The 26,235-nt window shown below is 44.6% G+C and overlaps 3 protein-coding genes across 6 annotated transcripts in view; 1 reads left to right on the forward strand and 2 right to left on the reverse strand.

The window, feature by feature from the left end:
• efl1 (elongation factor like GTPase 1) overlaps positions 1–10,357 on the reverse strand; it is a 71,812-nt gene extending 61,455 nt beyond the window's left edge. Inside the window, exons 1-10 of one of the 4 annotated variants that reach the window (XM_056607524.1) lie at positions 10,308–10,357; positions 9,796–9,896; positions 9,601–9,668; positions 9,345–9,429; positions 8,956–9,089; positions 7,530–7,667; positions 5,605–5,870; positions 3,759–3,882; positions 717–796; positions 234–370 (exon numbers count right to left, since the gene is read on the reverse strand). In XM_056607524.1, the coding sequence (XP_056463499.1) occupies positions 234–370; positions 717–796; positions 3,759–3,882; positions 5,605–5,870; positions 7,530–7,667; positions 8,956–9,089; positions 9,345–9,429; positions 9,601–9,668; positions 9,796–9,886 (1,123 nt within the window). In that variant the 5' untranslated portion in view covers positions 9,887–9,896; positions 10,308–10,357. The other 3 variants (XM_056607523.1, XM_056607525.1, XM_056607527.1) reach the window with 3 other exon arrangements.
• A 79-nt stretch (positions 10,358–10,436) lies between these two features.
• Positions 10,437–14,767, forward strand: saxo2 (stabilizer of axonemal microtubules 2). The gene is made up of 8 exons (XM_056607046.1): positions 10,437–10,512; positions 10,883–11,068; positions 11,505–11,713; positions 11,955–12,319; positions 12,790–13,026; positions 13,418–13,537; positions 13,661–13,782; positions 14,037–14,767. Exons 1-8 carry the CDS (start codon positions 10,478–10,480, stop codon positions 14,203–14,205), a joined length of 1,443 nt encoding a protein of 480 aa, XP_056463021.1. The 5' UTR covers positions 10,437–10,477; the 3' UTR covers positions 14,206–14,767.
• adamtsl3 (ADAMTS-like 3) overlaps positions 14,447–26,235 on the reverse strand; it is a 140,952-nt gene continuing 129,163 nt past the window's right edge. The window contains exons 28-32 of the mRNA XM_056607041.1: positions 23,853–24,036; positions 19,720–19,921; positions 17,031–17,134; positions 16,260–16,480; positions 14,447–15,796 (exon numbers count right to left, since the gene is read on the reverse strand). Of these exons, the coding sequence (XP_056463016.1) occupies positions 15,672–15,796; positions 16,260–16,480; positions 17,031–17,134; positions 19,720–19,921; positions 23,853–24,036 (836 nt within the window). The 3' untranslated portion in view covers positions 14,447–15,671. The remainder of the gene's footprint in view (positions 15,797–16,259; positions 16,481–17,030; positions 17,135–19,719; positions 19,922–23,852; positions 24,037–26,235) is intronic.

Below are 26,235 nucleotides of genomic sequence, written 5' to 3' on the forward strand. Positions count from 1 at the left end.
TTTAGCATTTAGTTGCAGACATTGAAGTGACCCTAGAATGTGAGCGTGTCATTTTCGAGCCGCATGAATAGCGGAGGTTAACTTGGTGCTTCTAAGCACAGCCCTTGAAATTCTGATTGGCAGTGCAAAGGCGAATATGGCATGCCACGGGATGAAGGGCTTTGTTAAGGCAATGAGGCCAACAGGACACACGCACACACACACACACACACACACGCACAGAGTGAGGATACAGAGAACAGCCTGTGAGATGGGCAGCCATTGGCTACAGATGGCGGAGAGCAGGACCTTCGGGTCTGAGTGACGGGAGTCCCTGGCCATGACCTTTACCCCTAGCGAGGTCATCATCTTCTCCACCTTCTCCTTGTCCCTGGAAGACAATAGAAGATGGAGGACGTTTCGCGTTTGCACCAAATAATACTTTTTTGGATCAATTGAAAGATCACACAAGTGCAAATGAAGTGTGTGATTTGTTTATTCAGCTTTTATTTCGGGTTTCGCCACCTTTCAACACAAAACAGTTTCTCAACAAATACTGTTAAAAACATTGCATTGGATGTGCTTTTCTGAGAATATGTGACTAGCGTAGGTAGTTGTTAAAAGATTTCACAGCGCGATATGAAGGAAATAACACCTAAAGTTAAGGGACATCACATAACCATTTCTAACCAATCACAAACACTGAACAGGGTCAGATTAGGTTGCTGCTCACCCACCTTTTGGTGACGACAGCATCATATAACGTCCAAATGTTATCCAGGACGAGCTGCACAAAGAGAGGCTTCTTCCCTTTGGCCTGCAGGACAAAGGGATGGAGAGACAGACAGATGTGACGTATCCTCATTAGAACAAGCATTCTCATCAGAGTATCAAGTATATACAACTCTCTCTCTATCAATTGATCCATCTATAAACCACCATGATAAAGCCTAGGTTTGCATGCTTGGCAGAGACACATTGTTTCCTCACAGTCAGAATGAGGAAAGAGATAGAGATTCGACCAGCATCAGAGTACGGGTGCAATGTGTTGGCTTGACAGAAACAACACGACTAAAACACATAAACGGAAGTCTTTTCATGTCCTGTCGAGCTGTTCCTCACATCCATATGAACTACCGTTCAAAAAGGTCACTTAGAAATGTCCTCATTCTTGAAAGAACAGCACATTTGTTTTCAATGAATATAACATTAAATAAATCTGACATTATAAGTCTAGACGTTTTTCATGTGGTAAATGACTTTTCTATAGGTTTACAGAGGCCAATTTCCAGCAACCATCACACCCGTGTACTAATGGTGTATTGTTTAGCTAATCGTGTTAAAAGGCTATTTGACGATTAGAAAACCCTTGTGGGATGTTACCACCGCCGAAAACTATTGAATAAAAGTTTGAGTTTCATGTTTCCCGTCCCCCCCCCACACACACACACACACACACACACACACACACACACACACACACACACACACACACACACACACACACACACACACACACACACACACACACACACACACACACACACACACACACACACACTCCGCCAGGAGGCCAAAGCAAGCACAGAGCCCCATAGCTCAACAAAAGCCCCCTGCCATTCCATCGATGACCCCGACCGACCATTTAATGGCCGGTCGGCTTTGGGATGAATGAAGGGGTCACCGTCGCTGTCGGTGCCTAGCAGCGGGCGACCGCCTGCCTGAAGGAATAAAAGCTGCCGGCTAGACACATTTACAAACACAGGAACCATTCACCGGCCAATCAGTATAAACCACCGGGCGATTCCGAACGCGACCTTGAGCGCGTTCGTTAGTCTGCGCTAGCGTCCACCGGCAGCGCCAGATGGATACGCCGCTAGGTCCTTTGATGATGGCCGCAGGGGAGCGCCATCATCGATCACAGCGCACGCCCATCGGTCGCTGCATTGATCCGCCTGAGAGTGATCACACGTGGCATGAGGCCATGATTTCAGCGTCGGTACCCGTGGTAATTGGGTGTCATTGGTTTGCCAATAATTGAAGGAGGGCCGGGGGGGGGGGGGGGGGGGTTGGGCTCGCATCCGTGGTTTGCTTTGTCAACCCTTTTGCATGGAATACAGAACCACTCGCTCCATTAGCGGCGAGCCCACAGTGAGCGGGGGTCAGTGTAGTGCCATCGTAGCGAGTGGGCAGCAGGCCGGTCGCTGTGGAGTGAGCCCAGGAGTGGCTGATGGGAGTCCATTAGGAATCTCACCGGCGTTACCACGCTAACCGCGTTCATTCGGGCTGTAAACGCCACTCAGGCTTAAAAGGGGCTAAAGGATGGGAGGGTTTGGGGTGGGCGCTCGATTACAACCTGACACGGCGCTGTGTTGAATAAGAAGGAGACGAGAGGACGGCTAGTCGCTGTGAAACCGTCAAGACAGACAGCTGCCAGGGAGACACAGGGACGGCTGAGTCCCTGCCGTCGACAGCTAACCGAGAGTGACGGACAACCGGTACTGGGCTGCCGTGTGCCCAGTGCTCATTCATCACGCGCACACACACACGCGCACACACACACACACACACACGCACGCACGCGCACACACACACACACACAGAGAGCACTGTGAGGACAGGAGACACCACCGGAGCATGACAGGAGTACCACTTACTGAATGGCGCAAAGTAAATGAATGAGGATGGGGGGCTGAAATGATCTGGCCAAGAATACATGAATGGATAGTGTGGCTATACAGCGTCCATCAATTTATCATTTGTTCACCTTCATTGCCTGGCAGCATCTGGTCAGTGATCATTTAAGGACACACACACACACACACACACACACACACACACACACACACACACACACACAAACACACGATGTCTTGAAAGGGCCGAAGTCTTCAACACCTGAAGACCGCCATATATGTATAATAAATAAAAACGACGTATCATAAACATTATCTATCCGTGTTATTTACACACCTGACCTACGACCATCAACACGGAAGACGAGAACCCATAGAAAACAGGCCTTAGTGCTAGCAGCACCTCGTGAAATGACTTAAACCCATGCCACTCTTTTAACACGGAGGACGATACACACTTACCTGTGTCTCAGTGGTAAACCTCAAGCTAGTTTAGCTGTTTTTGTGTTTGGAGAGTAACAGAGACTGTTGTTTGATGCACAGCAGGTGTGAGACATTTTAAAGACCGAAAACCTGGCAATTGCTTTGACATCCACATTATAACACTCACTGCAAAATAAGCGTTAGAAAACCACTGACCTGTGATAACATTGAGCGGAAAATCTCTGCTCAGCTCTGCCAAGCTTAATATGATAATTGAGGCTGCATGTGCTTGCCCTTTGCTATCCAACTTTTGTGCTCGAATGACGACCTTTAGACTGCGTTGGTAAGCAAAGCGAGACGCTAGCAACATAGAACACTGAGGTACATATCATGTAACATGTAAAGCTGTGTGCCAGTGCGGCACAAATGCAGAAGGACCAAGTTGAGCATGAAGGGCAGAAACAACAGAAATCCCATGGAACAGCCAGAGATTTTGACGCAAAGCATGACCCCAGATCAGATGATAGACCGCTTTATATGAAAACAGCTCATTGGAATACTCATTGGAGTAGAAGATTTCCTCGCTGTGAAAATAATAACTTGAACTTTATAGAAAGTAGACAAAAGACAAGAGCTAGGGTCAAAGGCCTGAAGGAAGGAGAGTCAGTAGCGAGGAGGAGGACAGGGTTTATATGAGCTGGAAGCATGGTCCTGAGTTACCTGAGCCCCCTTCATGATCTTCTTGGCTTTGGCGTTGAGAAAGAAATCCCCCCACAGGGTCTTACACAGCACCTCCTCCCTAATACCCATCTTCTGGCTGTAGATGCGGGCAAACTGCTGAATGCTGGCGGAAAAAAAGGGAAGACATCCAAGAAGTATTAACTCTTAACTTGAATGCTAGTGTTGTTTGTAAAACATTGGAAAAACCATCACTGGTGTCAGTGATGCCTGGGTGAAGTTTTGTTTGTCGCTGGGGCTTATTAGCGGTGTTAAGGAAGATGTTGTTGTTAACGCAGCTATTTGGGAGAGGGAGAGCATTTTGTTTTGAAATCCCCTCCTCCTCAGTTTCCCCGGCGCAACGGTAGATGGGAGTTGGGTTCAGCCACGGAGGATATTTTGCTGCCACGACAGGGAATTAATTGGTCTATTTATAGCGTAAAGTGATCAGAAGGACACAGCTGCTGGGAGGAACTGGGTCTCGACAACCTGATCTTTTGCCATTAAACATGCAACAATCTATACCTCCACATTGGGAGACCACTGTGGAGATTGCAAAGAGCATCGTAGTGTCAATTGGGGGAGTTTGGGACACCAAGGGCCGAAAGGGTCCGTGGTCTTTCCTCGGATGTTCTTAAGGAAGATGTCTGGCCCTTACCTGCATCTCTTAATGGCCTGTGTTTTCATTCAATAAAACTGTATTTCCATACACTATATAAATATATAACGACGTCATCTTTAATAATTAAGTTGACAACCCCATCTAGTGGGGATCAAAATAATGCAGAATTTGAATAGCTATAAGAGTTTGGCAAATGTTATAGCACCCCCTCTAGGTATTTTGATGGTACTGTAGACAAAAATAAACGTGCATGAATGGATGAGTTCTTGAATGAACTGTGTTGTTAAAGAGCCAGTGAACCCAAACCACTTAAACGTGGTCATTTGTCTTATATGACGGTCAACACAGTAATCTATGTGATTTGAACACTGTTGCTGAAAGGAAGGGGTAAAATCCTATGTTTTTGCAATTCTCCCCACAACACTATGTGAACATTCCACTCTTTTCGTGACATTAGAGCGACTTCTCCGAGGTAAACTCTGACGTCAACACCAAAGGGCACTGGCAGTTTGTGTGGATGTGTGGAGCTCTGTCAGGGCATCGGTTGACTGCGATTTCCGAGAGAAAGTTGAGCTTTTCGGACAATAATAGTGTAATGCCACAGTGCGTGTGGATGGTGAAGTTCCGTCTGAGCAGCGATTTATTTAATACCAGTGTCCAAGGGTTATAACGATAGTGTGTATGTGTGTGTGGAGGGTGAAGCTGTCTGAGCAGTGATGTAGGGTTGAGGGTCCGAGAGAGGGTTAGTTACACAATGTTAGTTAACAGTTACACAACAACGGTTCTAAAAAGTATCAAAAAGTCGGTGTGGGTCGTAACCATGGGGATAGCACGCCCTCCTTTTTCCAAAATCTCTCAACCCAAGATATCTTTTTTTAAATAACAGTGTACAAATTCCATCTGATACAGTGGGTCCACTGGCTCTTTAGTTAAATACTGAACACTATTCATAATCAACAGCACACTTGCATTTCAAATTATACTAGGGATTCAGAATTGCTCTATCCAAACTTAACCCTAACCCTAAACCCTAACTTATAGCCACAACCCAAAAAATAGGAACTCGGTTGCGCAGAGTTGTTTCTTTTCGTTTTAGTTACCCTCAAATCAATCGTACGCCTCGATGGTTCTCAGCCTCACCTGTGGCCAATTGAATAAAAAAAGTCCACTAATAAGCATCTGGCTAAACGACCGATGACCCCCTGAACCTCAGGGGTTGACCGGTACCTGAATCCCCAGCCATCGATGGCACTGGCGAACACCACGTTGCCCTGGTCCGGGGAGAAGTAGAGGTGGGAGTCGTCCGTCTCCTCCAGCCCAGCGCTCCAGTCGTACACCTGGTCCGCCCCCGGGGTCTCCGCCGCCTGGCTCTCCCCCGCCTGGCTCCCAGAGGAGTCCCTCTCCCTCTGCTCCTTCTTCTCCTTCTGCTCCTCCTTCTCGGCCCGCTCCTCCAGAACTTTGGATGTGAACAGTGCGCCTGTCACAGCATTCACCTACAATATAAACATAGAAACAATATAAAAATCAAGAAATTTTTTTTGTAGATGAGCAGAATACGTGTTTCAGCCAAACAATAACATTTTTAAACCTCTCGCCAACTCTAGGCCCGATGTTAAGTAAATCTCTTGAACTCCCCCCGTAGCCCAAGAGAACGCCCCCACAGCATTCCTTTGGGAAGCAACCGTTAACCACATCACAGGTTAATGTAGTGTGACCGCAGCCTCATTGCCCAGCGCACACAGTCGTAGCTCATGATAACATTAATGACGACGATGTGTATTACTGAACGCTCACACCAAAGGATTCATGGGGCAAACGGGGCCGACAGTCATTCGTTTTCAATTGAGAGCTGCTGAAGAGAAGCAGCGGTCACCGTGGCAGCAGCGAGTGGGGCCGTGCCTGTGGCCATTTGCGATCCATCCAATGCAAATTTGTGGCGTCTGCGCCGAAGCACCAACCAATATCGGGGCTTGATTTTGTTTCCTCCCGCGCTAGATTCTAGCAAACATTGTGGAGAAACACTCTGTTCAGGTCCACCGTTCCCCGGTGCTATTATCAGTCTGTTGGCCCACCAGGACGCACACAAGACACAGAACACAAGGGGGATCTTCATATCGGTTGTTGTACTGTGTGCTGAAAGCAAAGAGCCAGGACAGATTCCTTGTGTAGAGACATACTAGGCCAACAATATAACTGTTGTTTGATTAGTAGATTAACCTCAACTTCATTCCAAGAAAATTGTTTAATTAATCATGCTTCACAGGCTGCCGAAAGCTTTACAACCAACCTAATATTGGGCAATTGATTGAATACGTCTATACGTTTAATAAACGGATATAATATAAGAATGTTTCACAATTGTTTTTAGAAGGAACAATGTCATCTAACAATGACATAATGACAGATTTACACTCACACACCTAAATATCGGAGATACCCGTGCTAAACGGTTATGGTTTATCACACTTAACTGAATGGAAACATGAATGGGGTAAGGGATAGGGTTGAGGCCAGGGAAATGGGGTTAAGGGGTTGAAGTGAGGCTGAGGTATTATGGAAGGTCACCTGTTCCAGGATTATGTTGAGTGTCATGGTTAGAGTTAGGGGTTATAGGTTAGGTCACCTGTTCCAGGATCTTCTGCAGGTGTGTGGAGTGTCATGGTTAGGGTTAGGGGTTAAAGGTTAGGTCACCTGTTCCAGGATCTTCTGCAGGTGTGTGGAGTGTCATGGTTAGGGGTTAAAGGTTAGGTCACCTGTTCCAGGATCTTCTGCAGTGTGTTGAGTGTCATGTTTAGGTTTAGGGGTTAAAGGTTAGGTCACCTGTTCCAGGATTATGTTGAGTGTCATGGTTAGGGTTAGGGGTTAAAGGTTAGGTCACCTGTTCCAGGATCTTCTGCAGTTGTGTTGAGTGTCATGTTTAGGTTTAGGGGTTAAAGGTTAGGCCACCTGTTCCAGGATCTTCTGCAGGTGTGTGGAGTGTCATGGTTAGGGTTAGGGGTTAAAGGTTAGGTCACCTGTTCCAGGATCTTCTGCAGGTGTGTGGAGTGTCATGGTAAGGGGTCAGGGGTTAAAGGTTAGGTCACCTGTTCCAGGATCCTCTGCAGGTGTGTGGAGTGTCATGGTAAGGGGTCAGGGGTTAAAGGTTAGGTCACCTGTTCCAGGATCTTCTGCAGGTGTGTGAAGGCTTCGAGAGAGGTGAGCTTCAGCTCAGAGATGAGCCGGTCCATCTTGTTGAGGACCAGGACGGGTCGGATGTTTTCCAGCCAGGCCTGCCGCAGCACCGCCTGGGTCTACAGACACACGTCCAGCCAGATATTAACACTGGGATCAATCAATAATGTTCAAAGTCATTATTGTTAACAAACCAAATACCACTTCCGATAATTATAGGAGAACATAAATAGTGCTGATGTTTGTGATTCGTCTGACGCTGCCACTTGATGACGTCAGATATTTGCATTTGTATTTACCGTGGTCATTTACTTTGCCTTGTTCCAATTTTGTATTTCTCATTTCTACTTTAATATACGGTAGGGCTGTTCGATTATTGAAAAAAATCATAATCACGATTATTTTTGTCAATATTGAAATCACGATTATCCAAATAATTTTTTTTGAGTTTGAAAACATGATGTATTTATTCAGCATGTCTTTACCAAAAGACACTTTGTAACTGAGAACTTCGAAATATCGCCTTAAAAAGTACACAAAATGGTAAAAAATAAAATGTTCAAATCTAAAATAATGTACATATATGTAACCAGCTGTTTCCAGGACTTTCTATAAAACATAAAAAAAAAACTTGATAATATTAGTTTTGTGATCGTTTGACACTAATCGCGATCAAAATCCGATTGATCACCCAGCCCTAATATACGGTGGTTAGATTGTCATCTGCTAGCCAGAAGCGAGGTATCTAATGGGTTCCCCCCAGAGGATTTAGTGCTTAGTAGGACTGCCAACGACTTATGATTTTCTTTCTTTTTTAAGGGCTACTTTTAAGCTGATAGTCAACTAACTGCGGTTTCTCAAGAAATGGTGTCAATATATTTTTTCGGGGTATGTGAAAATTGTTAGAGTTTAAGGGCTGTTTTCTCAAAGAAACAGAGTTAACATTGTTCTACTTTACAGATAATCCAAAACTGTAACAATTATTTTTTTTACAATAATAAGCCATCTTTTTACAAAAGTGACAAAGCAGTTTATACAACTTATAACTGCACACAACTTGTACTTATAAACAAGCAATTGCATTGGAGCTTGACAGTTGACCAAACAAATGAATTGAATAAAACATGCGTTTGTGTCCAGTGCGTGTGGATGTATGGAGCTCCATCCGGGGGTGCGGTTATTCCTAATAGCGGTGTCCTGGAGGGTTAACCAAGCCTCTTCAGATTGACTAATGGTTAGTCGACTATTAGAGAGTAGCTCTATTGTTTACCTGTCAATGTTCATCAGTGTCAGCATGTATACCCTTTATAAACTTTAACTGACCTGACTCCATTCCATAATAGCTAAGTAGGTAAAGGTAATCTGTGAACTGTTTGCTGTTTGACGGCCCACAGCAGCAACACCTACCTGTGGACAGACTCCCTCCACTGCATCCACGATGACGATGGCTCCATCGCACAGACGCACGGCAGTGGACACCTCCGAGGAGAAGTCCACATGACCGGGTGAGTCGATTAGGTTCAACAAGTACTCCTTCTCGCCTGGTGAGAGCATGCACACACAACAGCAGATAATGGGAAAACATTCAAAATAGTACGTTTCAAATTCTAAGCTACCGATATTTACATGTTGGATCTCTAAAAAGTTCACAAAGATGAGACAATCTTTTTACAGTAGATAGTAGTTTAGTTTTATTTCATCATAACTTTTTAATTCCTTTGTGGTTTGAATGTGCAGATAAAATAAAGTCCTCTACCAATTACATTAGTCACAGGCATACCATGGTGCATACTCACCGAACGCATAGTGCAGAGATATGGCACTGGATTTCATGGTTATTCCTCTGAGCTGTTCATCTTCCCTGCTGTCTAGGTACCTCAACTGTAAACACAAAAACAACTTTAGGAGCAATATAAATCGACAGATATGTTGGGTAATGAAAATTGAGCCAGACAGAGACAAACGTAGCAGAAGAGGAACATGTTTTTTGGGGGGGTTATAATGAGTTTGCTATTTAAGAAATTCTAACAATAAGTGCCATTTAGAACATACCTTCCCAGCAAGGCGACTTGATATAATGCCGTTGCTGGCCACCAAGCAATCCGCTAGGGTGGTTTTACCTGTAGATATTCAACACGTTTTTAGGTGTTCAATAAGTTTTATTAAGGTGACAGTTATATAAAATTCACTACAAAATAACGTTACAACTTTCCATTCCTATGGTCACACATTAGACAGTATACTCACCATGGTCAACATGTGCCAGAATACAGAGGTTTCTGATGTTAGCAGGATTTTTCTGTAGGGCAATGATCTTGTCGAGGCCTTTGTGGCCCATGATTACATACCTAAACAGATCATTTATCATGTCAAAAACAATAATGTCATTACTTGGATAGTGTAAATGTACCTGTTTTTCGACTTGCAATAGGCTGAATAGAAAACGTATGCAAATTCTACGGTTGTCTTAATTCAAAGAACGTGTATTCCGATACTAAATACGTCCAACAATAATTGTAATACAACAGAGAGTTGCCTTGAGTGTACATTTTGACAGGTAACCTACGCAGAGGCTACAGATAACACTAGCTTAGCTCGCTAAAGAGCACCACTTCATGAATAACAAGCTACTGTACCAACCACAAGGTATCTCCACATATACATTTTCAAGTACCCAAACAAAACGTATAGACAAACTCTCTCATGTCATCAGAATAAACACATTCTATTGGCAAACATGTGGACAAGTTTCGACTCACGTTGCTTCCCCGGAAGTTCAGTACACAGTCAGCTCGTCCCTCAAACTACGCCCCTTGGCTGATGCGTCATGACGTTACGTCGGGATCAGGACGCTAGCCGGTTGCTAGGACACCAGCTGCCTCCAAGGCAACGGAATTGTTGAGCACAAGTTCACGGGCTGTTGGGGAAAATGAAGAAGTGTGTTTGTGAGCTCTGTAACTGTGGGTATGTACTGTCTATTATATATACATACATAATACTCTGTAGTTGACTGTCATGACACACTCCCATGTAGTTAAAAGGTCAATGTCACTTTCTGAAGGTAAGCCGGTGTGTCAATAATTGTTGCCATTCAAACGTAAACTCCCCAAAGCCAAGTTAACCTGAAGGGACTTTTATTAGGATTTAGTAAGAAATAATTGTTAATATAGAAAAATATGTATAATTGAATTAGTCTGTCTTTGCTGCATTTGGCCTCAACCTGCCCAGAGTAGATACCCTCCTACTTAATGTTACATGACAACCATCCTCTTGCCAGTCAAATATAAACCCATAGGCATAATGGCTTAATTGACTTTTCTATGCTCCCCTGTAGACGGCACCGTTGCCCACACAAGCCCACATCTCTCTATGGCAAAGGGAACACAACAACATGTGATCTGACAGAGTACTCGGAGCGGTTCCCAGTGTACACGGGTCTGTACAACCCTCCCAACAGCATGAAACCCAAGCCAGAGATAGACACAGATAAGAAGAGAATGGACGGCACTACGACGTTCAAGTAAGTGTTCGGTCAGGTATGCTATTAGCAGAAGCCCTGGTCTTGGCCTAAGATTGTGAAACCTGAGACCTGAGTTCACCTGTAATATATTCTCCTGCTTCCTTTCAACCGTCAAGGGCTCTCTCTCTCTCTCGCTTTCTCTCTCTCTCTCTCTCTCTCTCTCTCTCTCTCTCTCTCTCTCTCTCTCTCTCTCTCTCTGTCTCTGTCTCTGTCTCTGTCTCTGTCTCTGTCTCTGTCTCACGCTCGCTTTCATTGCATCAAATATAAATATTGACCAAAGACAATTAAGATAACAAGACTTTAAGTAAACTAACTTTAATGCTAGGGGCTCGAATCAAACTTAATAAATATATTCCACTGGATACATTCTTTCAACAGGAAGCCATGTTTGTGTGAGTCCCCTCACTGTTCTCTCTGTCTCTCTGTTAAAACAAAGGACAGACTTCATTGCCCATGAGGTCACGCGTCGACAGGGCCGCCAGCCTGCTGAGTACAGGCCTAACCCAGAGAAGATCGACCTTGGAACCACCTACAACAAGGACTTCAACCCCTACGAGTTCTCACAGCCCTCTTTCGCCGTCAGGCCCAAAGACATGACTCACAGCATGGACAAACATAAGATGGTGACCATCCCGAGCTACAAAGGTGTGTTTTTAATTTTCCCCATGTCAGAGTGAATGCCCTGAAATGTAAAAAGGAATTGCATTTTTCACTGTTAAATTGGAATGGTATAACTATAAGCAGTATTCAATATACAGGTTTGCTTTCATTCGGTCTATCCTTGACTTCTACTGTGTCATATTGTATTCCGAAAAGCAGTTAAAACTTCAAAGTTGTCAGACAACTGATTCAAACCGATTCACTTAAACCTATAACTTCTCCTCAGACGACTTCAAACAGTGGGAGATCCACAGGCAGCCGCTAATCAAGCCCAAATATAGTTACCGACCTCCCACCTGCAAGTTCGGCGGTCCCACCACCTTCCAGGACGACTTCATCCATGGGGGGGCCATGGCCCAGCGAGCGAGCTTCAAGCCCCCCAACGTGGTGCCGAGCACCAGCATCCCCATGGAGAGTTTCACCTCCAACCGCCACGCCTTCGTCTCCCACGTGCTGGAGCCCCGCTGGCAGCGGCCCCCGGAGACGTACAAGCCCAGCGGTCAGCCCCTAGAGAGCCTCACCACCAACCGCCATGACTTCCAGGGTCTGGCCGGGGGAGTCCCCGCGAGCTGCAAGCCCAAGACCAACGAGGTACGGCGGTGCCAAATGACATCTGACTGCGGTTGCTCCAGAGATGGATCTCTGGATGGAAAGGGAGCGGAAGTGTACTTGGGGATAACAATGTTTGCAGTAGTAGTATAGTATACTCATACTAATGGTAGTATGAGAGGTACTAGGTTGTGGATGGATACAGGTATTATATTTGAAATTGGTTACGCCTAGATATTAAGGCTAGATGGTTAAGCTTTGGTATGTTCGGTAGAAATGATAGAATCTGGTATTAGGTGGTGTTTAAGCTACAAATCTCTGAGGAGCTACACAACATTCTTATCAGACGTGTGGGTTGAACAGCGGCAAAACAAACACTTGTCCTTTTTCTTGGCAATATTGTTTAGAAACGCAGAGAGAAGGAGGGACTTTGACGTTACTATCTGACCTGGGACAAGCATTGGTTTTCTATGGCTAATTTTAGTTTATTTTCATCTTGTTTCATTCTTCAGTACTCCTGCATGGCCGCGTCTAGCCTTCCCATCCAGGGAAGCACGGAGAATAAGGAGCAGTTTAAGTCGTGGCCCATCTCCCTGCCCCATTTCCACAAGAAGGAGATGTATGTGGGCCCTACAGAGCACATGGACATGGGCACCACCATGGCTAATGCCTACGTGAAGCACCAGATCCAGCCTTTCATCTTTGCCAAGGCCCAGCCCACAGCCAAAATGTCTTCCGCTCCCTTAGAGGTAGGAAGCAGCAGTTTAATGGGTCTTATCCCTTCGTTAGCACAGGGCATGGTCAATTTAAAATAGGCACAATGTGGCTGAATGGTTGATGCTGGACAGATATCCAAAACTCCCACATCTCCACGAGTAAAGCTCGAATGATTTATCAGCATAGAGTGTGTGTGTTTGCATGCAATTTACTTTCCAAATCCCTCTACCAGGGGGACAATAGAACAGTGTCTAACAGGGTGGCTGCTTCTCTTAAAGTTTTGAGCTGCACCCTGCAGTAATCTGACCTCTTCCTAGTTGATCTCTCGCTAAACAGAATGTGATGTCACAGCCGGTTAGGATAAAGACTCTTGATTCGAAGAAACTGCATGAAAAATAATGTTGATCTGCTCCTTAACTGCAGAATCGCACCACGATGCGGGAGGACTTCCCTTCCTGGGGGGTCCACACCAGGCAGCCCATCGTCCGAAATGATGAAATGTACAAATCCAGGGGGAAAATCGAGGATCTCACCACCTTCAGGGCATTTACACTTATTTCTATTCTTAGCTTTGTCCCCTTTGAGCAGCGGAAATTACTTTAGCATTAAGTCAACCTGGTGAACTTTTGTAAATTAAATAACGCTTTTTGATCCTGTTCCCTCAAGGCCCATTTCACGGCCCATGAGCTGACCCCCAATAAGAACTTCAAGCCGCCCAATCAGCCTCCAAGAAGCGACGCTCCGATGGAGGACTCTACAATGTATCGCTCCGAGTTCACGCCAAAGAGGTACTTCCTAACCTATTTTCTAGAAACTCCCTCAAGGGTATTTAACAGGTTCTGCAGAAAATGGTTGCGACCACAGATTTGACAGTTAGGTCAGCCAACACATGATCTCAGGTATATCCCGAAAAACCAAGATTCAGAATAAGTCTGACTAAAAGAAAGTGCGTCAAGCCCAACAGTCAGGCCCTGCTTGTACGCCCGGAGTTACCAGGCGACAGACTGTGTGTGAACCTTGCCGTTTCTTGTCCTCGCTGTAGAATCACCGTGTGCCCGGCCAGCTTCGAGCTTCCTCCAGGCTACATGTTTGAGGACAGCGATGACAGGGGCCACAAGTACTTCAGCAAAATGTCTCCCAAGGACAACAGCCTCCAGCTACCCCCCGACAACGCACTGGCCCCCATGCAAAGTGCAGTGGCGGTGGGGTAATAAAGAGCCAAAGCTAGCACTTAAACACATCTGAGGTGGTCGTGATTGGGCACAAGTGTTGATAATTGAAGATATGTAATTGATATACTTTATTTTATAAAAATTATAATAATGCAATAATGCATCATGCAGTCCTGTGGTAATAAGTCTGGTGCCATGAGCTAGGATTATAATGTTAATTTAAAACGCAGGAGGATAAATTGATCGATAGATCAGCTTGATAGTTGATAGTAGGACACGGAAAGCGACCAAAAAACAAGTCGGCACAGAATGTGTTTAGAAACCAAACAACTTTTTATTCTCTTATAATTGTTTTTGAGCACTTTATTTTCTGATTTAATACTTTCAGTTTTCCTTCAATCAAATTGCATTATCACAAAACACGTGAAAGCAAATAGTCCAAAATATGCTATATATAGTTATCAGTAGCCAAGGAGAAACACTGATAATGAGTACGGTATGTGTTTAGTTTTTTTTTCTTCAGCGTGTCATATTGTAATATACAGTATCTTACAAAATAACTGGAGATTGCACTTGACAACATGCAAATTAAAAACCCAGCGGAAACATCTCATTCTTCAAGTGCTTCGGTAAGTCTCAGAACGAGGATTCGAAAGACAAAAAGAGAGATCATGTTGTGTATAAAGAAAAAAACAGAGATGCACAGAAACGACAAACACTCAATGTACAATATTGCACTTTTAAAACACAGTATATACAGGACATATTTTACAATGCAGCACATCGGTAGGATATATTGAAGACAAGGGTCAAATGAGTTCATCTCAAACTTTACAAACTTTTTCCCACACTGGCGAGCGGAATGTATCTGCACAGCAGCTGTTGCACAAAGACTCAGTTAGGTACTGGGGAGCTTCAATGGAGCTAAATGGTGTAACAGGTGATTATTGGAAACAAGTAACATGCTTGGGCAACAGTTTCCCTTTTGAGCTCTGCTGTACAGTAGCATCTATTTTGATGTCCACTGATGTTTGATCAACAGAATGTCTACTTATGTAGATGCTCACACTTGAACAGTCAGTTGAATGACATAACCATAAATTAAAAACAACACATGGACAATCTATTCTGTTTTAACGCATTTCTAAGCCCAAAGATAGGTACCGTTGGGTTTTTGTGTTTTGCCTTATCTAGGTGGTTCAAGGAAGGTTGTAGGTCTGTGGGAATAAGTTGAGTTCCAAATGTCCTTATCCACACAGTGAACACTTTATCATTTCAAACCGCTCTTGGTTTATTCATAGCCAGGTTCAGTCCAATTTAGCCATTTATTGGGTTGAAAATTCCCTTATAGAAAATGAATAAACTCGAGTGTGCAGTTCATACATGTGCAGGGATCGAAAGCAGCCGCTCGCATTTCATCCTCCTCCCACCAATCTCAGTCTTTCGGTTACTTTCTGCGACAAAGTCCTGTGTGATGTGGGCCTTGTTGTTATAGCCTGTCACCACTAGGCGGAGCCAGCGTCACGTGGTTGTAGACACGATTGGCAACATCTCTGCTTGTACATTTCCACGAAGCAAAGGTTAAGTCTCTTCACCTCACTGCAGTACTGCGTGGTGTCTTTACATTCACCTGCATGGTTAAAGGAAAAAAAGTTGTGTGAGAAATTAATTGATTTGTAGGCTAATGATGATTTCAATATGACAATTCAAAAAGGCACTTCTTGAAAATAAACGTGCCGAGAACATGAATTGTCTATTCTATATGACACTGAGCCAGATTAAATTGAACCAGACTGAAATTGGACCGATTGACAAATAACTAACCCTTTACAGAGAAATCACGGAAAAATAACATCATTGTTTTAGGTCAAAGACTACTGCATGCACACTCACTCATACTCTCTCTCACACACACACACACACACACACACACACACACACACACACACACACACACACACACACACACACACACACACACACACACACACACACACACACACACACACACACAAACCCACAAAAACCCACACACACACACACACACATACAAACCCACATCCACACACACACACGCGCGGGCAGAGACTCACTCCCACAGGTGGAGGTGGTGCTACAGTGCTGCCAGGTGGAGGGCCGGGGCAGCCAGGAACAGTGGTGCTCGGGCAGGGTTCTGCTGGTGGCGCTCCGGTGCACGCAGTCCACCCTGCGGGACTGGAAGCCGCTGCCACAGGCCACCGTGCACGCCCGCCACGGGCCCGCGCGCCACTGCACGTCACATAGCTCGGACGAACAGTTGCGCGCGGACGCAGGCCTGGAACCACAAGGATGATAATGATGGAGTACAATGGTCGGAATGATCACAGTAGTCATCAAAATATTATAAAAGTACTATAATACTATTGTACCGAAATACAAAAAGAATACTTCATCCAATGCAATTTATTTTGACCTACATTACATTAATGAGCAAGCATCGGTTAGGTGTTTTTTTGGCGGGAAGTCATACACCCAAACCACTAGACTATTCTCCCCCCCCCCCCCCCCCCCCCACCATGATAATCCCCATCAAAATCACTGTCATAGAGAGAACACGGTAGGGGACCCCGCTCACTACTACTACCAGACATGGCGTGAACGGGACTGCAGTCTTATCGCTTCACCACACCACACCACACAACACACCAACCATCGGAAATCGAGGCCCTTCACGGAGCCTGGAGAAGAGCCACACGACCACAGGGGGGAACTGAACTCCGATCAGATGTATTGGTACTGGAAGCAGACAGCCCCTGCACTGGGAGCAGGGGAGATGTGGTAGGGGGGAGGGGAGGGGAGGGGGGGTGGGGGCGATGGTGATCTACCTGTTCTGCAGGTCACAGTCTTGGTGCGAGGAGCCGTTGGAGTGTTGGCAGATGACGGATCTCTTTTGCACGGTGGTGGTCGGACCCAAACACCTCCCAGCACACTGGAACAGAGGCCAGACCAACACCACTTAAGAGAGGAAGAACTGGGTCATCGCTCTCCATTGGAGAAATCGGGCCGATTTATCTTTTACGGCTGGAGGATGACAGACGGAGAGACTGGAAAGGCAGGGTTCAGGTTTCTTCATAATATTGAAAAATGCAGACTTGGGCGTCGTGGAGCAAGGGCAGGAGGAAAGAGGTGTAAGGAGGATCCATTTCAGAGTTGACCATTAGTCTAGTAATTTCATACACACGATAATAAATATGCTTCCTTAATAATAGAGAAATAACGATATATACTCATAAGCCTTCATATGCTTTAGCATATCAATTGTATTCTTCCATTCAAAGACCCAAGAAAAACTGCAGGTTTTACTGCGGTAATTTGTCTGTTGTTAGAGACTTCAGACGACGGTAGGGTGGAATAGAAACTGAGAAGCCTGCAGCTCTGTAAAGGCTTCGACAAGATTAAGACTTTATTCTTAGGGCTGCTATCTGACAGTTGCCTTGATGTCAGAGTTTATTTATAACCAGACAGCAGCTAACATTATGTTTACATCGAAGTCCCAAACCATTTCAAACCTCTTGTTACTAAGATACAGAAGTTAAAACACCCAGGCATTTAAGGATCAGTCATGTTTTTTTGTTGTGTAGAAACAAAAAGATCCTTCAGTTATCCAGTTGTCTACAATGGGGGAATGGGGATGTGTAAATAATGTTGGAAATCGTTGTTTTTAATGTTGTGAATGTTGTTCATGACTGCGAGTTATCACCAACACATCCTGTGCTGTTTTGAATTTAAAAAGCTAAGAGCAAAACAATGGTTGACAATATGGTGGTGATTATTTATCACCTGTAAACTCTTAGTCCTCAATCTGCATGTTATTAAGCTACCTGGCAGCATGTTACTCCTCTAGAGAGTGCTTGCACTGACTCCATTAACATAATGTAATCATTATGAAGAAAATTAAAGGATAAATAATTTCACACTGTTTATCATTTGCATGTTCTCAAACACCCATTCGCACACACACAGACAAACACACTGATATGAAGATGGGGATGACTAAACAAGATTAATTGTACACGGCCTTATTTGATTAAAGTAGCACACAAGATCAACTCACTTTTGCTACTAGCAAATTACATTCTCTCGCTAGGTAGTCACTCCCTGCAGGACAGCGCCAGATCGGTAGGTATATGCTTGTCGTATATGCCTAGAAGCAAAACCGTTGGCAGCTCTGTACTGAGCCACCAATTATTGTGAGTGTTGATTAAAGACAGAATGTGTTAACAGCATTAATCAAGGTGTGTAAACCTTGTCTATTGCAGCCAGAGATAAAGCTAGATGAGATGTTGTTGTTGGATAATAAATGGGACACGTCATTATTTGTAAGTGTATTGCGTCTTCACGGTGATTCAGACTTCAGATTGAATCACAAACTTATTTTTAAATGACCATTAACTCACGAATCCGAACTCAGACGTTCAATTGCAGAGGAATGTCTGCAAGAAATATATTGCAGGGCTGTCCTTGCAATATAAAAATCTGAAAGAGATTTGATTTCAAGAGCTTCCCTGAGCACACAGAAACGTGTGAGCTTTGAACAATCTGGAGGTATGGGAGGAAAGCTCATACCTATTGTTCCAAACACAGATTGTTACGTTACTATGATAGCTTTGTTGTTTTTTTACCAAACAAGGTAAGTGCTTACAGACCTGTCTCGGTAGCTTTCCCCTAGCCTTCTCTAGTGCCCAAAAATGAACAAAGCCACAAGTTTCAAGATTTCAGGACATAGGGACTGAGTTGTACGGTTGGAATTCTGTTTGAAGATAGTGGCTACGCTTTAGAGAGTGTGAAAAATCTGAATTCTGAATGCAAAGCAACATTTTCAAATGTCGTAAGGGTAAGTGGACGAAGTAGTGTTTTTTGACTGATTTGAAACGCAGCATAAGCCTTCTGTGTTTACAAGCCAATGTGAATGATCACAGAGCTATGGGAGCTGTGATCCAGTCGTTTGGGAAATAATGGATGTCAATTGATGTCCAATTCAAGAACGTCTCTACACCACAGGAGTTGAGTTGAACAATAATCATGGTGGATTTACATCTGGACCAGTAACGGCGCCAAATAATCATGATTGAGGGAGCTAAGGGGGGCTGTATTGTTTAGAGGAGGTGCTTATACATTTTGACGCAACAAACAATAACAAATAATACAACCAGAGAAATGCCGGGCTAATAGGCTACATAGTTGAGAAGCTCTGCTTCTATTCCTCATATGGGTCTTCTTTAATCGGCGTAAGCAAGAGAAGCTCTTCTCGCAAGCAGCTGATATGACGGGAATTGCACACAAGTTGATATAAATGAACACTTTGCTGCTAGGCTGATGCGGTCAAACAATAATGGTACGAGTCAACCAATGAAATCAAAGCAGCATCGGTCAACGGTCATCATCACTTACGCAAAGGAAAAACATGATTCCATTGTTCAGTTTTGTCAGCTATAAGTGGATATTAAGTTAGTTTGCAAAATGACAGCTACTAGATTTGAATTCCCACACAAAGTATATCTTCTATCCAGTTACCTTCCCCCACGAGCTGCTGACCCAGTTGGGACAGCCATTGGAGGAGCACGGCTGTCTGTCAGGTGGCCCCGCCCCCTCACAGGCCGCCGCCGGCAGCGTACTGGCCCCCCCGCTGGCCTGCAGACGCTTGCAGGACACCTGCCTCCTGCGCCAGCCCTCCCCGCAGGTCACAGAGCACTTGGACCACACGGACACCGCCCAGCTGTGAAGGACAGGGGAGTACAGCCTTTAAAGGGGAAGCAGGCCTTTACTCTTCCAGAGACGATAAAGGGACAATCTTTAGAGCGATTGCGGGCTTTTCAGTTCTCGGTGCTTGGACGTCGTTTCGGTAAAAAACAATAAAAGCTAAAATCGATAAAAAAACAACAGAAATAAACAGAAATCAAATAGTACTTCAGTCTTTTGTTTTGACAGTTCCGTTTTGAGCACCACTTCACAGCAGCACTCCAACAAGACGAGAAAAGTCAAGAGAAGAAAAACTGAAAGTTACAATCAAGCTCGCAAGAAAAAATTCTAAATTCAAGCCGGGGATAAACAACTCATAAATTCCAAGCTGTTATAGCCCTAAGCAAACAGCCCCACTTTTAGCTGTAAATCAGCTGTTTTTATCATCACGTGTACAGATGTCAAAGACACATATTCTCAAAAGCACAGGGATACTCAGGAGATTAAAACATACCAATTTGGATGACGTAACCACCGGGCACATCTCGCGGCAGCAGAGATAATGAAAATGAATAGACGTGGAGCTTTGAAGAGGAGCCTTAAACAGCGCTTCAAAGCCCTTCAGACAACTGACAAATGATCATCTGGAGCTGTTCGTTTTTTCCCTGCACACGTTTTCGGTTTGCCTGTACTGCGTCCAAATTTTTTGAGAGACACCCAAAATTCAGATGTACTACTGACTAGTGGGCCATAGCTAAAGACTTGGTACCCATTTAAAGGAATGATGCACACAACAAGGCACTATTACATTCCTATATCCACCTGTCATTTCATGATCTCCCATTTAATGTCTTCCATCGCTAGGGGAACATCCAAATCAGTATGTTATATTATTGGAATAGCCATAAGCTTTAGATAACCTGTGTCTTCAATGTCTGTATGCTTGTGATACCAAGGTGATGATACTGCTGTTGGCTAGTTAATAAACCAGAATCGAAAACACTGGTAGGCTTTGATTTGATATGCCTATCAATGGATTGCCTGTATACTGTATACAGCCACTGACACTAGTGTGCCAGTTAGCAGGAATCTGATCACATAGCATAACCCTTTTGTTGACCTGGTAGGCTTCCTGCACAAACAGGTGGACAGCAAACATCGGGGTTGTATCCCAGAACCTTCTGAGAGTTAAACACCCCAAACACTAGACAATCCTGCAGGTAAGACAGTTCACTCATGTCGAGTTTGAACACCTGTTTGAACAACAGGGATGATGATTTGACGTCTATAAGTTCTCAGCACTGCAGCACGGTTCCCCACAGTGAGACCAGGTTCCCTCACGGATAAGCCAACCATCATCCTCATCGTTCTTCTTCACAGTTACTTCTCAGGGGCCGACAAAAAGCCATCTGTCCAAGTCATACACAATCCATGCTGTTCAGAAAGTATTTACTGCTGAGTTCTAGAAAAATGACTACATTTCGTCACCCATCTGCTAAAACGGTTTTGTAAGTGAGGGACTCCAGGGTGAGTTATATACAACACCTGTTCCTGACAGCCCTGTGTCGGCCCAATGCTGAATTATCTGATTAGAACAATACCTGCGAAAAGTGTCTGTGAGCCTGCGTGTGTCTGTGCGTCAGTCTGTGTGCATGTGTATGTGTCGACCTGTGTGTATGCCTCGGTTTCTGTGTGCGCATCTGTTCATCTGTCTGTGTGTGCGTGAGTGTGTTTGTCTGTGTGTGTCTGTTTGTGTGGGTCTTTGTGTGCACATCTGTCTTTGTGTGCATGTCGGTCTTTGTGTGGTTCTGTGTTAGTGTGTGTGTGTGTGTGTGTGTGTGTGTGTGTGTGTGTGTGTGTGCGTGCGTGCGTGCGTGCGTGCGTGCGTGCGTGCGTGCGTGCGTGCGTGCGTGCGTGCGTGCGTGCGTGCGTGCGTGCGTGCGTGTGTGCATGAGTCAGTCCATGTGCATTGTGTGCCTCTCTAGAAGTGCGGACATGAGTGTATAATAAGAAAGGTTTTGGCAACCGTGTGAAAAAGCCTCGCTATCTGGAGCTGATCTGCCCGTATCGAGGCCTATCCCCATCCATCACCCAGAAGCGATTGCATCTGAGTGTCAGCCCATCGGTTTGTCTCTGTCTAACGTCTGTCTCTCCTTGTGCCGTGGCGTGGATGGATCACAAGCGCAGGGAAACACAGGCAGGGATTGTGCAAGAATGTTGAGTGATGCATCAGAGCCGGTGCCCAGATAATGTTAACATTTTTCTGAATGGACGTTTTATGGATCATATTAAAGTAAGTCGCTATGCGCAAACATGGGGGCCTGGTGATTAATATAGTCCAATTAAAACCAGGAGCTAAAATGTGTGTCGCAAAAGTGGACAGGCTCAGCGAGGCGATTGACATGTGCCATGTTAATACAACTCAGATTAATTTAATTGACTTTGATTCGTCTATTCTGCAGAGTTGTCAGTCTGTCTGAGCTGAGCCACGTCGCTATAATTACTCCTTTTAGACTAACTACTGCCTGGGATAAAGCTACGGCAATAATGAATTTTCGTTTACAGCTTCAGTTCACAAGGTGTACAAATGGAATGGGTTCTGTAAATTAGGCATGGGTGATAATTAAATAGACATTTTACAATTAGAGTCTTACTATTAGTAGCCTCTTAATCAGCAATAATAAATCATAATATTACAGTATCCAGTTGTGAAGGCACAATTCCCATGAATATTAATAGATTAATAAATTGTTACAGACAAATGTGCCCTCGTACTTAAATCTACAATATTTAAATTGAATGAAATCCTCTCTGCACACCATTCACCTTGTTAAGCGTGAATGAGAATGTTTGAGCATGAAATATGAATAGCTTTAATATTAACCTATTGTTACATAAAGTCTAAAGAAAATAGTGAACTACCAAGGTATTGGAAGAATCGAAAAAATATTTGAAGAAATAAACGTGAATCTTTCGTGTTTTCTCTCATTAAGAAGAGTTATCTTACTGCTGCAGATTCTGAAATACCTGTTATTGCCCTCCACACATACATATATAAATCCTTATAATTGGGATATGGTATATTCCAGCTTTTCTTCTTTAAAGGTTGTATCAGCGATTCTGGTTGCCCTGACTTCCGTTGCGAGATTCCAGACAAACAGAGCCAGCTAGCCCCTCCCTCCCGTGTTTTGAAAATGATCATGAACGTGCATGACCATGAAGGTCCAACACATAAGACACTCGAAGGGTCGCATAGCCCAGGCATAGCCATGAACGAGCGCGAAACATCACAACACCCACCCCTTTGTATGTGATTGGTTGGAACACCGTTTATATTGCTTTTGAGGTGTTGGTAGTACCATTTGTTTTTGTGTGCGATCTCGGAGCCTAGGCTGCCTGGAGAGACGCGTTTTTTTGACAGCCCGCTTATGGGACGGGCAGCTAGCGGATCATGAGGAAAAAGCAGATGAATGTGATACTTTACGTTTCAATCAGAATCGTTGATACAACCTTTAAACCCACAGGGCCTTGTCCCTCCACTAGTGTGGGCCACCCAGCCCCTTCTTGTTTCTACAGGTGGACTGAGGGATAATAGATGTGCACACTTGTGATGGATAAGCCAAATGAGAGCCACAGGTGCCAGCAGACTGATATGGATTGGAGAGGGCTTGTGGTACCCGGATGGAAACGGATTAAAACCCCTGCAGTGGCAGGAATTGTTTCTGATTGCTGAGTCCATTTGTATTCTGCCCTGTATTGTGTTTCAATAAGCAGAGATAAGGATGTTAGGGTCGGGGGTTTATTTTAGCACATCTATGTGTGTGTGTGCCTGAAGGCTGTGTTTCTGTGTGTTTTTCAGTGGGTCTTTGTGTGCAAACGGTGGTGTGCATATGTGTCTGTCTGTGTGCGTGTGATACATGTGTTCCTGTGTGAGGGCAGCAGCCACCACGTAGCATTGTTGGATTAACCTCGGGGGGCAGTCCTGGATGTTGCAGCCCACTGGCGGTGCCACGGGTCTGGGCAGGTGATGACACATTGCTGGGCTGACCTCCCGGCCACCGGGGCTGACGCAGCGTGCCCGTCGAACGCGCCTCCCCCGGTCACCACAGGACGCGCTGCACACCGTCCAGTCTCCCAGGTGCCACACAAACTCTATGGAAACCCAGCCGCAAACACACAAAGAGACCAACGTTATTCTCACTTTGCCTTGATTATGGACCCGATGATTGAATGGTGGGTGTGTTGAAAATGGCACAGTTTGATGGTTGATGGGCTGTTTTGGACTTGTAGTACATATTGTAGTACCATTGTAGTAACATACATCCGCATAAAGATGTTTATGATCTCCATGCAGAAGAATAACATCTTAGCCTTTTAGCTTCTAACATTTAAACTTCTTACCTTCCTCTCGAAGTGACTCGCTGAATAATGGAGAGTCTGATAGCAGACCAGCTCAACCCAGGGTTAACAGGGCGTTTTATTTTCTTTCACTTCATATTTGTTTTGATCAGGTTGCTGGAAGCGGTGCTCTGTAAGCGCGTAATTGACTGTTATCAGCGAGTGCAGCACTAGTAAATAAACGTTGTTTCTTCCAAAGGTTTAAAATCAACACCGTGCAGACTGGCCAATGCAGAAACATTCTTCCTAAAAGCGCCCTTCTTAAAGCTTCATTCACCCGTGAGAATTAGTTTATTTTCTGTAGAAAATCTCTCGAACAGAACAGAAACACTGCGAAACTTCAGCCGTTTCAGTTTATCGTATCGGGCCATGCTCTTTGCCGTCTCCTTCTAGAAGTGCAGAAGTACAGCATTGTAGGACTGCTGGACCAAGCATTTATTCAGTGTCACACATGAGTTGAGACAGGGTTAGGGCTATCTACATGGATGTTATTCTGATATTGACGTACATTTTCATTCTACAAATGAAGATAAATGATCGGGTGGGGGGATATTTATATATTCTAACGTGGAGAGGTGTCATTGGTTCTCTGGAAGCCAAGAGAGCTGACAAAGTAAATGTGGCATGCATGAAACAACCTCTGACCAGTTAAGTCCTATCAGTCTCAGGAAGGATTTCTCCCTCTGTCTTCAGTTTATCCTAACCGATTAAATATTCGCCAACATTTCTCTTGCCAAGCTCACTTGTCAGAATGAGAGTTTGAGATAATAGTGAAATGTTTCATCTATGATATTTTAGTAATATCATACATCAAAATATATGGTATTCAAATATATTTTAAACTATAAAGAATCACAGCTGATGTTAACGAAGTATGATGAGAATACATAACAATACATTGCTAAAATGGGGATTTGAGGACAATGAAAGCCCGAACGTCTATATGCTGCCAGTTTGTTGGACTTAGGAAAGTGAACAGCCTTTGCCCTTTTACCTTTGCACCTCTCTGTCCCCCTGTCGGTATCCCTTATGCCTCATCCACACATTCATACCATATCCTGTGTTCTGGCAGTGCTCTCCTCCACTTCAACCTCTCCCTCTCTCTCCTGCCTTCCCTCCTTCCCTCCCTCCCTCCCTCAATCCATCCCTCCCTCCCTCCCTCCCTCTCTCAGCCCTGTCCTTCAGAGGCCAGGCGGGGCTGCAGTTGGCTCCACCAGAGCTTCCAGAGAGGTTTTCCTAACTCCTCGTTGGACTGAGACCCTGAGCTATGACCGACAGTCTTGGCATCGGCAGACGCAGAAAGAGCATTAAAGTTCACAGCCAAGCTGCAGCTCTGCAGCGTTCCTTCTGGCTTCAGCATAGATCATAGGCCTCTGTGGCTGTTCCTTCTTCTTCTCTTTTATATATTTTAGCAATGCCAAGTCCCTTCCTTCTGAAAGAGAGACATTTGGAAAGCCACAGCCGTCCTCTGTTTAATCAGCGTTGATATTGGCCATGAGGTGACTGTCGTTTGGGGCCCTCAGACCCTCTCGGATGTAAGAACAGACTTTATGAGGTGCGACAGACACACTTTCGGGAAGCTTGAAGAGAGGTACACATTGCTAATTGGAACAAGGTGATGGCTACCAGTGTGGTGCAGGGGCCAATCAAAACTGTAGCAATAGTTAGAAGTCCTGTGTCTCAGCCAATAAGGCGCAAGAGTAGTTGGGTCAAGTGAGGTCCCCAGTGGAACATAAAATGAAAGAGAGGTTGATTCTGCACAGTAAGAGCCCTGTACCTCTGTGGACCCATCTCTTCCAGGAACATCTCATCAGCTGATTTGTGTGCTTATTCCCTACTTAACTTACTTGGTTTGTAAGTTAACTCCAATTGATTAACTCAAACATAAATTCAATAATATTGATCATATTGACCCAAAGATACTTGCTCATACCGTACAGTACATTTTAGCAG

Source organism: Gadus chalcogrammus, chromosome 14 (assembly GCF_026213295.1).
Source record: "Gadus chalcogrammus isolate NIFS_2021 chromosome 14, NIFS_Gcha_1.0, whole genome shotgun sequence".
Taxonomy (NCBI): domain Eukaryota; kingdom Metazoa; phylum Chordata; class Actinopteri; order Gadiformes; family Gadidae; genus Gadus; species Gadus chalcogrammus.

Bases quoted from the DNA above. Each gene is read 5' to 3' on its own strand.
- saxo2 (XM_056607046.1), top strand. From the start codon at position 10,478: ATGAAGAAGTGTGTTTGTGAGCTCTGTAACTGTGG. The intron at 11,069-11,504 runs GTAAGTGTTCGG...GTTAAAACAAAG, and splicing joins GACGGCACTACGACGTTCAA to GACAGACTTCATTGCCCATG. The intron at 13,538-13,660 runs GCATTTACACTT...TGTTCCCTCAAG, and splicing joins AGGATCTCACCACCTTCAGG to GCCCATTTCACGGCCCATGA.